Below are 14354 nucleotides of genomic sequence, written 5' to 3'. Positions count from 1 at the left end.
TATGAATATATTTTAGGTTTGTCATGAATAGTCAAGAGTATTTTACCAAGAAAAGCTTTTACTATTGAGCTTTTATCAAATGATGCCTCTTGATTTATTATTATTATTTTTCTGAGAGTACCCTTTTTTCATCAACTTATAAAAAAAATACCCCTTTGTCTTTTACTTGCTGTCATTGGTCCACTTATGATCACCTCCTCTTTTTCCTATTCCTTCTCTCCCCCCTCCTCCTCCTCTCTCGTTCTCTTGGTCGTTGCCTCTCTATTGGGTTCACCGACCTACGTAACTCACGACGAAGAGACAATGGAGAGGTAGCCACATCCTCCTGGATGAATGTTGTCGCTTGTGGGCGACACTACACAAAGGCCATGAGAAAGGACAAGCAACAAGGGAGGAGGTGGGGCACTGCTCATGGTCGAAGTAGGGGGTGATGATGATGGAGGCAACATCGAACGAAGGCAACTGGTGGAAGGCGCAGGAACATTTGATAGAAAATCTCCAAAGAAAAACCAATTAGAGAGCACTGTTTGATAAAAAGTCCGATAGTAAATACTTTCGTAGGTAAAATACTCTATAATCAAACCGTGACAAAACGACAATTACTCAGCATAATGCACTCTCGTATCTTAGCATTGAAAGCAAACGCCAAAAGCAATCGTAAGGACATGCATCTCACAAATTACTACACAACCATAATTTTCACGCCAGAAAATTTAACTCGTAGAGCAAGAAAGAGTAATGTTCAGACAACACCCACCCGCACAATTATCAAACGTACAACGTCAAATCCAACCATCCCATAAGCTAAGAGATGTGATGTGATAATATTCGTAAAAGTATTGGGACAGATAAACCATATGTCAACAACAACGCAATCCATATACTTGGAAGCACCAGTTCTGATATATCATAGGGGATGAAGTGTGGGGGGTATCATATTCATCCATACTAGCATTTGAAGCCATGGCAAACAGACAAGATAATGATGAGGATTAGTGCGATGATGATGCCCAAGACAATAAGTTTTATCTTCATATTCTGTAGCCACATTTTCCTTCTCATCTTTGTTCCCTGCTGCCTGAAATCTTGAGCCTGCAATCCCATACATCAAAGATCAATTAGAATTAAAACCATCAAAAAGCAAGACTAGCAGCATATTTAAAATAAGATGGAGATGGGAACGGAAAAAAGAATAGAGATTGTCATTCCCCAAATAAACTATGAACGTCGTCTATTGCTGCCTACTAACTGTGCCGATATGGCAAATATGCATTGCACACCTGGGAGCGAAGGTTTTCTGTTTTGTCAACGAGCAACTCAATTTTCTCCCCACGATCAAGAACCTAAAATCAGCAGGAACAGCAATTACAATTTTAGACATTAGAAACATGACAACTTCGAATAAATGTAACATGTTAGGACAATTTAACAGAAAAAAATTATGCACCTTCTCGATATTTTCCATCATGACCCCTTTTACTTCAGAAACCTGAGCTTGCACGTTGGCCAGCTTGCTTATTTCCTCAGGGTGGTCCACACAATAATGCATGTGCTCTTTAAGCTTTGACCTGACATGTAAGTGAAACTACACAATTAACTATGCTGGAATAAAATGGCAACTAGTTGGATGCAGGAAAAAGGTACCCAAACTCTCGGGTTAGACTATTGGCTGCAGCTGTTGCAGCTTTTCCTCCTCCATATCGTTTACTGAAGTCCTCCTTAACTCTCTCCAGGAAGGCAATGGGAACTTGCCTGCCAAACGACTCAGCAGCAACGACCCCATATGCTGCAAAATTGATGTCTGATTTCAGCTCCTACTACAAAACCAGTCTCAGAAATTGCAACTGATAAACATATGCAAACATAAAAAGAAGCAACATCTCTTGGAAGATTTAACAAGCCAACAACAATTAGCCCCATGAAACATTAGAAAGTGACCTGTTCCAACAAACCTAACAAACTTAGCCTCACATATTTCACCAAATTAGTGATGGGAGCATGGAAAATATGTACAAAGGCACCTGCCAGATATATGAACATTGAGCAAATTACTGGAAATCGCCTGGTCTGTTCCAGAAAGTCCCAAGACAAGATGGCCAAAAGACATAAGACTTCAGATTACTAAAATAGAAACATATATTGCTCCTCCTGCAGTGAAATTTCGGTTAATCGGTCAAGGCATGAGAAATTTTAAGTAAAGATACCTTAAGCACCTCAATAGAAAATAATATTTAAATCAAGTTACTATGCAACAGTCTGTAGCAGCTAAACTTTAAGATCCTGAACATTCTGATCAAGATATCAACCCGCATATCATGTTGCAATAATGTCCTTGATAATTTACATGATAATAATATTCCAAACACATTAATATTTTGCATAACCAAGATCCTATTCCAGCAAAATTGACATATTAACCAATCCCCTAAGACACTTAAAGTACCACTGCAAACTTCTTGTGTAGATCAGCATTTGCCAAACACATCCCTAGCCCACAAAGAAGCTACCTATACTTCCTGAAGCAACAAATAATCAGCTGTATTTGCTTGAGACAACAAGGGAGAAACAAAAATAGCTATTCATGAATTCTTGGGAATGGGTAATATGATGATTGATGAATGAACTCAACAATTCCTTTTTGTTTCAGAATATATCATTTTCATACAAGTAACTACTACAGCAAACACAAACAAATTCCAAGAGACAAAAAAGTAAATCTCAATTATTTGTATGAGCCAAAAACAGAAATAGCAGATAAGAGGGCTTCACTACCTTCTCCAATAATAAATGCCAATAAATGGTTGAATAATTGAAGCATATTAATATGCCAACTATTTCCATATATGCTAACAAAAGTATAACTAAATACTAAAGTTGGATTTAACTATTTAGTAATAAGCTTCAGCAACTAACAAACATGTACAGTTTAGGAAATCACTAAAATCGTTCCTATGTATATCGGCAAAGAAAGGCATGTCCAAAGATTTGAAACATATGATTCATCTTACATATAAGATACACAAACCACATCGATTGCTAAGAAAGCGATCTTAATGAGTGTCAGAAAGAGAATAATAAACTGTCAATTTCCAGAGAAACAGCTCGAGAGACAGAGATTCCAAATGGTTAATATGACTGAAAAATATACATATACAGGATAAACACCTTTATTCAGCTAAACTATGATGTTTATACGAGAGAACAGCAGGTTTCAGTTCCACGCATGAGAGAATCAAGCAACTTGAGTGCCATCAAGAAAAAGGAAAAACAGAAGCCTTTGTTCAACATACCTTTTCATCTGTGAGAATGTTAGCAATAATGTCCCTTAATATCTTACGAGATGATAATAGTCAAAACACATCAAAATTTTGCAAAATAATGATTTTAGTCTGGTATCTGAATTAGCATGATTGATGTAAATGAGATGCCTAAAATGAAAAGAACATGTACATTCAAGCAAACCTTTCATCTTGATCTTTTCTAACTGCCTGGTACTCTTATCTTCCGCTCTATTAGCATATAACAACTCAACCTTTTCTTTCCCTCCAAACTAAATAAATTGCTTCTGAAGCACATAATACACAAGCAGCCAAAACCCACTATATATTACAGTTCTCTAAGAGCAACCATCTTCTTTTTCTAACACTGTTCTGGTTCCGAAAATTCTACCCGAATCGACCCAAAACGCAGCACTTAGATGGAATCTGTCTTCCCAGAACTCCAAAATAATGCAAACAGCAAAGGAATCCCATAGGACCTAAAAAACCGTTGCCGATCAACCAAATCTCACTACAAAGCAAACACGAAAACTAACCGAACCAACATTTCCCCCACGCCAAATGCACCGATCAACCCACGCAAGAGCGAAATAAGAACCGATCACACAAGGCAAGAACGCAGCCAGAGGGACAGAGGAGGGATCGGAACGGGAGGCTCACTGAAGCCATCGTCGACGAGGTAATTGAAGGTGTGGCCATCGCAGTTGTAGGTGAACTTGTTGTTGGTGGCGGGGAGCTTCTGGAGGCACTGGGAGGCGATGGTAGTGAAGTTCCCTGTGAACTCGGTGTACTCCGCCAGGATGGCCGTACCCCGGGCGACGAAGCTGTAGATCAACGACCGCTGCTCCATGTGATCTCCGACCCCCACCCAGACCAGAAGAAACCCAAAATCTAGATCTGTGGAAGAAAACCCCAACGGAGGAGGAAGAAGAGGAGGAAGGACGGCGAGTAATGGCGACGCCCAACGCAGGGGGGGTGGAACGAGAAAGAAACCGAACTCCTTTGGTTCTTCCTCTTCACCCTCTTTTATATTTGTGCGTGAAGCATTCTAATTTTGGGCTTGTTTGAGGGGTTTGTTGTAAAGCAGTTCTTTATGGGATTGTTTTCATAAAAGCCCTTACTATTTCGAAAAATATGAATAGTAATCTTAATTTTAGGGTTATTAGTTAGATTTGGATAGGAATAACATTAGGCAGAACGGAATCTGTTCAGGAAAAACTGCTTTTTCTAATTCTTTATTTATAATAATTAATATCTTTCATCATCTGATCCCACTCAAATTGTAGATCTAATTGGACCGATGCATAAATGATTCATTCGGTAAGGAGTAAAGAGCAAAATGTCGGCACACAGGACGCCCGTTGGAATGATGGAAGCGTTCGAAAAGAGGAAGCAAAATAGCGACATCGCCGACTACTTTTTTCGGGCTCGCTTTCCCTTTCCTCACTTCCTATAAAGGAGTAGAATTGCCGCATACTCCCACACCCACGTTCGCGGATCCGATAACCCAAATATCCGACCCAATACTTTCTGAGTGCGGATCCTTTGTTTTGGATCCACAAGCTCCGCACCTAAATGGGCCAGCAAATCCGACAAGGATGTTTCGCTTAACAAAGTGACATTAAGCTTGATGATGAGATCCGTCAGCGTCCAACCAAGTGGCTGAGCCGAATCACTTCGGCACAGGTAGGTGGCCTACATCTTAGACTTTCTCTTTCTTTGCTTCCTAATGTATCTTTCTTTGATAAGTAGATTGATGGGGAAGTTTCTAATTAGAATACTAATGATCATAGATTGCTATTTAATGGTGACCAATAATTAAGGTTCTTCTTCATTGGGTATAACTTTATTAGACACGAATTTAATGATGAGAGTAGTTGAAATTTTAATTGGCATTGACTTCTTTTAAAGCTTAAGAATATTAGAGATAATATAATAATCCTAATATATGTATTATTTACATTAATGAAAATTTTGAAAGGGTAATACCATGTTGATAACAACTCATAGAGTTATCAAGGTCAGAACTCAACCATTCATTGTGAGACTAAATAATCAAATACTCATATGCATAAATCAAATATAAGTAAAAAAAACTTCACTTCTGTATCCATTTCAAAAAGTTCCAATCTCCACTTCTAACTACATCTCAATCCTTGTAATAGTTAAGTAGTGAGCTTTCTTTTTCTTTTGTTGTTTTTAAAGGAACAAAAGAATTTTTTTACAAACAAAAGAACACAGGCTCATAACTGGTTTAAGTGGTCCAAGGAATAGAACAACTTTGGATTACAATGAGCATGCAATGAAGTTTTGATCTTACAGGCATTGTTCCATACATAATTAGTTGTCTACTGAACTGAATTGGGCTTCAACAAAGCAAATGCTTGTGATTTTAACTGACACTGCAGAACAAAAAAAGTTGTTCTATTCCTTGGACCACTTAAACCGGTTTAACTGGTTTAACTGACGCGTGTGACGAACAAAAAAAGGAAAAGGGCAATCAGTACCTACATCAATCTTCTTCATTTCCTCCAATCTATACAACCAATACAAAAACCAGCAACTAGACCCTGAAACCCCATACCGTGTCAAACCTCACTAAGATGAACAACCAAACTTGAAAGAGAAAACAGTACTACACTCAAACCAAAGGAAGAGCTTAAAAGGCAGGAGATTGGCACATGGAGAAGCACAACAAAGTTATTCACTTCTTACCAGATCACATAATGCTTAGCCCATCGAAATCTGCACCCCATCATCCATCATACGATAAAAGCTCCAATGAAGTATTCATATTCATTGAGCATCAGTTGTACCGAGTGAGCAGCCTCTCGCAATAAGTAGGGTCAACTTTATGCGTACAAATCAGTTGCTTCTTTTCCCATAGAAAGTGAACCGTCTTTCATGAGATTCATGCTTAAGCTTTTAAATCTTTCTCTTGAATACTGGCGAGACGCTTTCCTCCAATCGGTGCCAGCTTTCATCATAGCAACAAACTCCTCATAACTGATACGGCCATCCTAAAGCATGATAGTGCCAATGTGTGGTCAATGCTTGAGTCAAAACATATTAGGATGAACAATACTTTAGACAAAAATGAAAAAAAAAAAAGAACGCAGAGAGAAGAACCTGTACCTGGTCTGTGTCAACTTCTCGTAGAATATCATGCAGCACATTAATGTCCGTTTGGCCAGACTCATCTGCCAAGGCCTCACTTAGCTCGTCAAGTTCAATAAAATTGCTGCCATCTTTATCAAAGAACATGAATGCTCTGCGGAGATGTTCATCATTAGATAACCTTTGTAAATGAATAATGACAGCCACAAACTCCCCATAGTCCAACGCACCATTTCCATCAACGTCAGCCTGCATCCATGTTTTGCAGGTTGAACTAACATTCAGAAACATAAGACAAAGGAAGATATCCACTGCAAAATTCTAAAACTAAAATCCGGTGTAATAATGCCAGAAATTTGATGATATCACAAGAATGAGATGATACTTAATAATCATCCTACATCATAAATTTCTCCATGTGTTAGCTGTCAATCTTTTGAATTCAACTCTTATTACTGAAATTTAGCATCAAGGCAAGGTATGGTGCCACATGACTTGGTTGGGAAAGCAAAGAATCTTTTGTCAAGAATCATAATTTGTAAGACTGCTTTCTTTAAGTTCAATGCTGAGTATTTGCAACACTGAATGCACTGGTTTCTTTCTCAAGTTGGACCTAAAGAAAGAATTTAATAATCCTACGCATGCCGAGGCTCTTATAGAAATGAACAGACATGAATCTCGATCATTCTATCTATTGCAAAAACAACAGCCTTGGTCAATGTGCCCAAGGAATAATAGAGAATGATTTGTGGCAGAGGATCCATTGTCCCCCTTGTTCATTTTGGTCTGGTTGTGTTAAACAGAATGCTCAATATAGCAAAACCAATGGATTTCTTAATGGGATAGGACTAAGAAATGTAGCAAGATCATATTTTATCCTGCCATATACTGATCATACGATGGTGTTTTGTGCAAAATGCTTGGTTTCCATGGCCACTCTTGTTGCGACCCAATATAGTGGGAGAATTGAACTTCTAAGTTATCAGAGACCACATGGGGCTAAAATCCTTTCGCTCAAAATTTATGATAACAACGCCATCTATCACCATATACCACCATAATCAATCTCTCATTTTCAATCAAGAAATAATTGTGATGTCATAATCTCCCTCACACAATGCTTGATATTCTCATTAAGGCCCAAGGTCCAACACAAAATATAGAATCATGCCTTAGTTGGGAGCATATGAAGTTCAATCCAGTGGCGATTACACAAAATATACCTTCTGGCTCATTCGCGGATAGTTGATTCCTACTTAGACCCCTCATAGTGCCTAATACTATATCTGCTCTGTTAAAAATGGTCATGACTCAATCCAACAGGAGAATTGAATCATATAGTTGGTTTTTACTCAAGTAATTAGTTTATACACATATTAAATAAATGAAACCTTTTCAAAATAGTATAAGATTTTTGGATAAAAAGACATATCTACAATAATTATTCACATTTTTAAATATGAATTCGACAATCAGTTAAGTTATATGCTTTCTTGTTAGAGACAGAGGTTTGATGACTGAAGACCTTGGTCACTAATTGTGAGAAAATGATTTTTCTTACTGAAATAAATAGTAATATGGTATGAGATATGTTAGTTGAATAGAACATATTTCTAACTGAAAAAATATATAAACTTATAAAGCAGCACTTACAATTACATGGGTGCTGATATTCTACTATAATTGATGCCTAGTAAGATCAGATTTAGGTACTGCCAGCTGAAGGTAGGTCAAAAAGTCAGTCTAAAGCTTGTTTCCTTCATATCAAATTGAGATATGCAGAGCTCGATGAGTACATCTGCTTCATATTCAAATTAGAACATTCCAGTGTCTAACCTCTCACCATTAGCTCTCATGAAACTCATCAGATTCACTGACCCTATGCTCAACAGAGTGGAAGAGCATTTGGCAACCATCAATACCGAAATCAAACCCTCTAGTTATGAAATTTCAAACCTGTGGAACTTAAATCATACATCCAAGATAGAACTTGAATGAGCTATCTTGGTATCTACAAAATCAATAGCCACAGGACAGATAAAGAAGAAGCTTCAACACTTCAACTGAAATTCAGGAAGCCAAATATTGAAGGTAAGATCTTTTAGGAGATAAGAAAAAGGCAATGTCCATGAAGAGTATGTGTGTGTGTATATATGTATAGTATATATATATATACATATGTATACATATACTGATATACATACATATTAACATGGAGGTCCTTAGAATAAGATTATGAAGGATGGTTCAAGTTGTTAGCCACTGAAGCAAGAGAAATATTGACTTGTTAGACACAGAAGTGGTAGATTTCCTGTTTACTTTGATCTACCTCGAACTTTAACAACTCAGGATTCCATGCATCTTAGATGAAACCCTTACCACTTATCCATAAGTAATTCCAGAACAAAATGAATAATTAATGAATTGACTAAGTAATTCTTCTCCAAGTGGGAGCCAAGTTTGAGTGTTAATAATTACCAGCAAACTAGATTATACAAGTTTCCAATTGTGATATCTGATTTTTAATCCAGCTGAAAAATTCAGTAGCATCCTTTGCATTTCACAATATGGCATACACCATCACTTTATATGTAAACACTGATCTTTCTCTATGTTGCACAATAAATTAGTGCAATAGTCTCTGTCATAAGATTTAGAACATTTTTGTCTAGTTAAGCCAAAATCCCTTAGATTATTGTGTATGACTATAACCAGTATGAAAGTTCAGGTGAACAAAAAATGACTTTCACCAAACCTTGTCTGCTTGTCATATTCTGATAAAGGACAACTTGTAAGTAAATTTGTTGTGGTTATGTCAGAAAGAAAGAACAAATAAAGAAACATGAAGTTACAAAACTACCAAAGGCATGAGAATTAAAATTTACATCATCTTCGTATTGAGCATCTAGAATTAAAATTTAGATGCCACAAATTAGCAGCCTGAGAATTGAGAATGAGTAAAAACTTACTGCTTCCATCAATAGTTTCATCTCTGATTCAGCCAGTTGGGAACCAACCTTTTGAAGGCCAGTTTTTAATTCTTCAAATGATACCTTTCCATTGTTATCTGTATCCATTAACTTAAACATGTCTCTTATAACCTCAACCTCTTCAACCGACAAGTGCTCAGCTATTACCTGAAAGTGTTTAATTGATTAGATTTTATCAGATTTTAGTATAATTAATTATAGAAAGAGAAATGAATATTAAATTCTAACCCGCATGGCTTTCTTTTTGAATCTGTTCATGACTGAGAACTGTTTCAGCCTTGCTCTTACAATATCTCCCAATGGAACATTTGAAGCTTTTTTGGCATTTTGTAACCATGAATGTTCTGTCAGATGTATATATCAGGAGAGTATTATCATGTGAACCAAACAGAATCAGCATCAGCAAAAAATGCATAAAGGCTTGATAAGTATCACACAATGGAAAACAAAGTACAACTATTTGGTAGCCACTTGTTGCAACCATTTTTTTTCTTTTAACTTCCATAAAAGCATCCTCATAAGAAATTTTGATATTTTTACTGAACTAACAATATTATATGCAACTTGCAAAAAGGATTAAAATTGCATAAAGGATGGCATGGAAATGACAAATGAAGCACTATACAGACGAGGTACATGAGGCTTCCTAATCAACAAATTGGCCTATGCATATTGCTAAATTTCGTTTACTCTGTCCCAAGCCCAGGTATAGGAGAGCTGCACTGGTCAGCTTACAGCCAGACGTAAAACTGTGCTAGATCACCAAATAGTTGGGATATTACAGATTGTTGTTGACCTTAGCAGCAAATGGAACGACCATTCATTCATCCACCAAACTGACAACCATAAAGCCAGCCCAAATAGTTGGGATATTACAGGTTTCTGTTGACCATAGCGGCAAATGGGACTACTTTTCATTCATCCACCATCGTATATCTCCATTTATCTCCGATAATTTTCATTCAGGACAAGTACCTTTCAAGTCTAACCTTTATCAGTTAGGTTTAGTTTGAATCATCTTCAACGTAGGGTTAAAGTCAGTTTTAGGACTAGATTACAGTTTCTAATTTCTGGTAGTTCAGTAGCAATTTTTATTCAGTTTTATTGTAATTAAGAAAGTTCAAGTAGGTTTTTGAAAGTCCAGTTGTAGTTGAACCCCAAAGTTCCTATCAAAGGAAACTTAATAAATTTTTTCTCTCGAGGTACTGTTTGGCTGGGCAAACTTTTGATCCTCCCAAGAGGTGCTTAGATAGTCCTATTTGGTACCTGGTCAGCAAACCATCTCCTTTCTGAATTGGGAGATATGCTGAGTCATAAGATGGATATCTGATTCCTGTAATGAGTTCAATTTGGACTCAAAAGTGGTTTCTATTACAAAATAGTAGCTGGATATTACCTTCCGTAAAGAAATCACAGGAGATTATGACAGTAATTGTTTAGATGGTACATGGTGCACTTAGATTGGAAGTTACTTCCTGTGCTGAAGAGAGGCAAGGACCAAATTGCACCACACTTGTATCCTCACTGTCCAAAAGTTAAGAAACACAAGAAACATTAATTCTTTCGATTATGCGGGAAGAAGATAAGTGCTTTCAATCTGAAGTACCTCTGACCTAATGAGGGCTCATGGAAAATTAAGGGACTGGCTAAGAATAATTGTATGAGAAGCTGGAGAAAATATTTCTTTTCCTTATTTCTTTTTGTTCTCTAGAAAATCCTTCTATAAGTAGGATTCTTATGAACTTGTGTATTCCATCAGTGTCACAAGGTTTTGTATTTTATTTCATGAATTGTTGGTGAATATTTTAGGCAAATTGGCCATGCATATCCACTCTTCTTCACTTATTGATTTCTTTTTCCTCTCTCAACTCTTTTATGCTGCTCTATTATGCCATTATGAATGTCTTCTATCTACTACATGCAAGGATAAGATTTGCATTGCCATAATGAAGGCCCTTTACACCTGGGGACTCCATCTCTTTGGGAGAAGAGCTCCTCGGTTTAGATCATTTTGTGTTAGATACTTGATGACTAAACAATCACTTTTGAGTTTTGTTGCAAGAAATAAAATATCTATGGTCCTCATATTTCCATCTTCACTAAAAATTGTGGTACATTTGCTGCTGGTGCTACAACATTTCCATCTTTGCTACAGTTGTGTCACGTGTGCTGCTACAATTCTACAGATCTTTTCTTCAAAAATCCGTTCGAGACAGTATGTCTCATTGCAGTTATCACGACACTCCCATGTAGAACAAGCATGGAACATTTCTCTAGAAATTCACAACAAAGTTGTATCAACTTGAAATGCTTAACATTAGGTTTTGTCATTAAAGTGGGTTCCTGGAACATGATATAGCTACTACCACTACAACAATAACAAAACCGTAACTCCCAACTATTTGAGGTCGGCACTTGTAGAAAACTGGATCACGAATGCACCATGCCTATAAACACCTCCAAATAGCTAAAACCTCCAAATGATATAGCTAAAACTGGAAACCTCCTATAAACACTTGTAGAAGACTTGACCATGATATAGCTAAAACCTCCAAATAGATCACGAATGCATTGTGTCTATAAACACCTCTTACATCACCAGCTTTCACAAAAACTGGATCCATCATGATACCAAGTCCTTATCTTGGAAAAACGCTCATGCATGGATGATATTCAGAATGCAGGAAAAAAAAAAAGATACGTCAAAAAATGGAGACATAGATGGGAGCAATCATGGTGACTTTTAACTTACACCATGAATGTCCAGTGGATGGACTTACCCAGCACCTGCTGAGCAGTTAACCGCCGTTTTGGATCTGGATCCAGCATCTGCTTTACAAGACTCTTTGCGCTTTCTGAGACCTGAGGCCATGGTTCCCTCTGGAAATCAATCGCTCCTCGGAGAATCGCTCGTGCAACACCTTGCTCGGTCTCTATAATTCAAGATGATACAACCCAGAAAACACAATACACAGCCAAAGAAGCAAAAGAAGAACACACAATTATCAACAATGTCCTAGTTACCAGCCCAGAATGGCGGAACTCCACAAAGCAGGATATACAAGATAACCCCAGCACTCCAAATATCAATCTCCGGTCCATAATTCCTCCTCAGCACCTCCGGCGCCATGTAGTAGGGGCTTCCTACAATCTCCGAAAACCTCTCCCCTGCTCGGAATGCATCAGACATCAGCGTTAATTGCAAAGGGAATACCGATTGAAGAACGCCTAAGAAGAAGAAGAACATGAGCACCCAACCTGGACGGAAGAAGACCGAGAGCCCGAAATCGATTGCCTTCAGGGGCGAGTTCTCCTTCTTGTTAGCGTATAGGAAGTTCTCGGGCTTCAGATCCCGGTGCATCACGCCATTAGCATGACACATTCTGACGACCTCCGCCACGGTCCGCGCCACTGCGGCCGCCGCCCGCTCGCTGTAATGCCCCTTCGCCACGATCCGGTCGAACAGCTCCCCACCCTCGCACAGCTCCATCACCAGGTGCACGGCGTCCGCGTCCTCGTACGCGGCGCGGAGCCTCACGATGTTGGGGTGGTCCGGCAGAGTGGACATGATGGCCACCTCCCGCCGCACGTCCTCGACGTCGACGGCGGTCCGCAGCTTGCGCTTCGAGATGGACTTGCAGGCCAGCGCCTCCCTCGTCTCCTTGTCGGTGCATAGGTAGGTGATGCCGAACTCGCCGCGGCCGAGCTCGCTGCCGAGCACGTACTTGTCGCCGATGCGGCTGCGGTGGCGGCCAAGCGGCACGACGTCCTTGAGGACATGGAGGGAGGGGGAGCCAATGGTGTCTTCAGCGTAGGGGTTCGGCCGGGGCCGGTGTGGCTTGTGCTGCCGCGTCTTCGGTTGCTGCTGCTGCTGCTGCTGCTGCTGGGGACGGGGCGAGGGCTTCTTCTGCTTCCTGTCCAAGTCTTTGGGTTCGCCGGCAAGGCATACGCAGGTGTTGCCCATGGCGGGGTCTTGGCGATGCCCACCTTGGCTACTGGTCTACGGGCTTTCTTCTTCTATGGTGGTGATTTGGGGTAGGCTTGGTCGTATGCTCCGGCATTTCTTTCTTCGAACCGAGTGAACAAAAAGGAGTTGGAAGAAGTAAAAGGAGTGGGGAATTGCGATAGGCTCAAGTATTAACACCGGTTGGCCAATTTGGAAATTTCATCCAACTCTCCCTAAATATTGAAGTTTACTATTCACTCCCCCATAGCTTCCTTTACCTTTGACCCAATCCTTTTTTACAAATAACAAAATATTATTTTACTATTTATATGAAAAATCTCTTATTTCATTCTTGTCGGCACCAAATAAAATTACATATGATAATATCCTAAATATTTGATATATTATAATATATGATTACTATATATATATATATATATATATATTTGCTTGATAAATTTGGAAGTAACTTATTTTTCATATCAATTACTATTAACCTATATAATTTTGTCATTCTTAAGCAAGAGGTTTTGAAGAATATCAATATTAATTTAAAATCTAAAAATTAATAAATTTTAATAATTTCTTATCTCGGATAGATCCCAATAGTTGTATCCTTTCCGATATCAACGGATATATCATTATTTATATTTATCGTTACGATCGATCAAGCTGGTCTCGTAAAAAAATTATCCGCTTTAAGTCGCATTCGAATGGATGGTTGAACACGTTTATCAAATCAATATAAGATTTACACATCAATTCAAATATTAAGATGTATAACACATCTAATATATTTTTTATTTTGTTAAGCAAGGGAGTTTTTGGAGCATATAAATCAACTACGAGGGTACATGTGTAAATTCATAAGATTTTGGGGGAAGGGGGGTAAATGTGTCAAACAAAAACTTGAGGTTAAATTACAAGAATCGGAAACTTGGGAGGGTTTATCTACAAATTTGCCATATATATATATATATTATGGTGATAGTTGAAACGGTTGGGCAATTAAGTCTTTTTGAG

At 38.4% G+C, this 14354-nt stretch overlaps 2 protein-coding genes across 2 annotated transcripts; both read right to left on the bottom strand.

Annotated features, from left to right (window-relative positions):
* Positions 1-696: 696 nt before the first annotated feature.
* LOC103975266 (vesicle-associated membrane protein 721) lies at positions 697-4290 on the bottom strand. Its single transcript, XM_009390182.3, has 5 exons — positions 3939-4290; positions 1645-1786; positions 1448-1568; positions 1281-1343; positions 697-1092 (listed from the first exon to the last, which is right to left on the bottom strand). Exons 1-5 carry the CDS (start codon positions 4126-4128, stop codon positions 949-951), a joined length of 660 nt encoding a protein of 219 aa, XP_009388457.2. The 5' UTR covers positions 4129-4290; the 3' UTR covers positions 697-948.
* Positions 4291-5767: 1477 nt separating this feature from the next.
* Positions 5768-13487, bottom strand: LOC103975268 (calcium-dependent protein kinase 10). The gene is made up of 7 exons (XM_009390183.3): positions 12644-13487; positions 12410-12553; positions 12166-12318; positions 9614-9729; positions 9365-9532; positions 6414-6644; positions 5768-6298 (listed from the first exon to the last, which is right to left on the bottom strand). Exons 1-7 carry the CDS (start codon positions 13347-13349, stop codon positions 6131-6133), a joined length of 1686 nt encoding a protein of 561 aa, XP_009388458.2. The 5' UTR covers positions 13350-13487; the 3' UTR covers positions 5768-6130.
* Positions 13488-14354: the final 867 nt, after the last annotated feature.

This window comes from Musa acuminata, chromosome BXJ2-2, assembly GCF_036884655.1.
Source record: "Musa acuminata AAA Group cultivar baxijiao chromosome BXJ2-2, Cavendish_Baxijiao_AAA, whole genome shotgun sequence".
In the NCBI taxonomy this organism is placed as follows: Eukaryota; Viridiplantae; Streptophyta; class Magnoliopsida; order Zingiberales; family Musaceae; genus Musa; species Musa acuminata.
Note: the sequence above shows the minus strand (reverse complement) of the source record. Positions and strands in the feature narration are given on the sequence as shown.

What these genes read in the sequence shown, in the direction of transcription:
- LOC103975266 (XM_009390182.3), bottom strand. Translation starts at nt 4,128, where the DNA reads ATGGAGCAGCGGTCGTTGATCTACAGCTTCGTCGCCCGGGGTACGGCC. An exon ending in TGATGGAAAATATCGAGAAG is followed by an intron (nt 1,344 to 1,447) that starts GTGCATAATTTT and finishes TGCTGATTTTAG; the next exon opens with GTTCTTGATCGTGGGGAGAA. An exon ending in CAGAAAACCTTCGCTCCCAG is followed by an intron (nt 1,093 to 1,280) that starts GTGTGCAATGCA and finishes ATGGGATTGCAG; the next exon opens with GCTCAAGATTTCAGGCAGCA.
- LOC103975268 (XM_009390183.3), bottom strand. Translation starts at nt 13,349, where the DNA reads ATGGGCAACACCTGCGTATGCCTTGCCGGCGAACCCAAAGACTTGGAC. An exon ending in CTCGGTCTTCTTCCGTCCAG is followed by an intron (nt 12,554 to 12,643) that starts GTTGGGTGCTCA and finishes CATTCCGAGCAG; the next exon opens with GGGAGAGGTTTTCGGAGATT. An exon ending in AACTGCTCAGCAGGTGCTGG is followed by an intron (nt 9,730 to 12,165) that starts GTAAGTCCATCC and finishes TACATCTGACAG; the next exon opens with AACATTCATGGTTACAAAAT.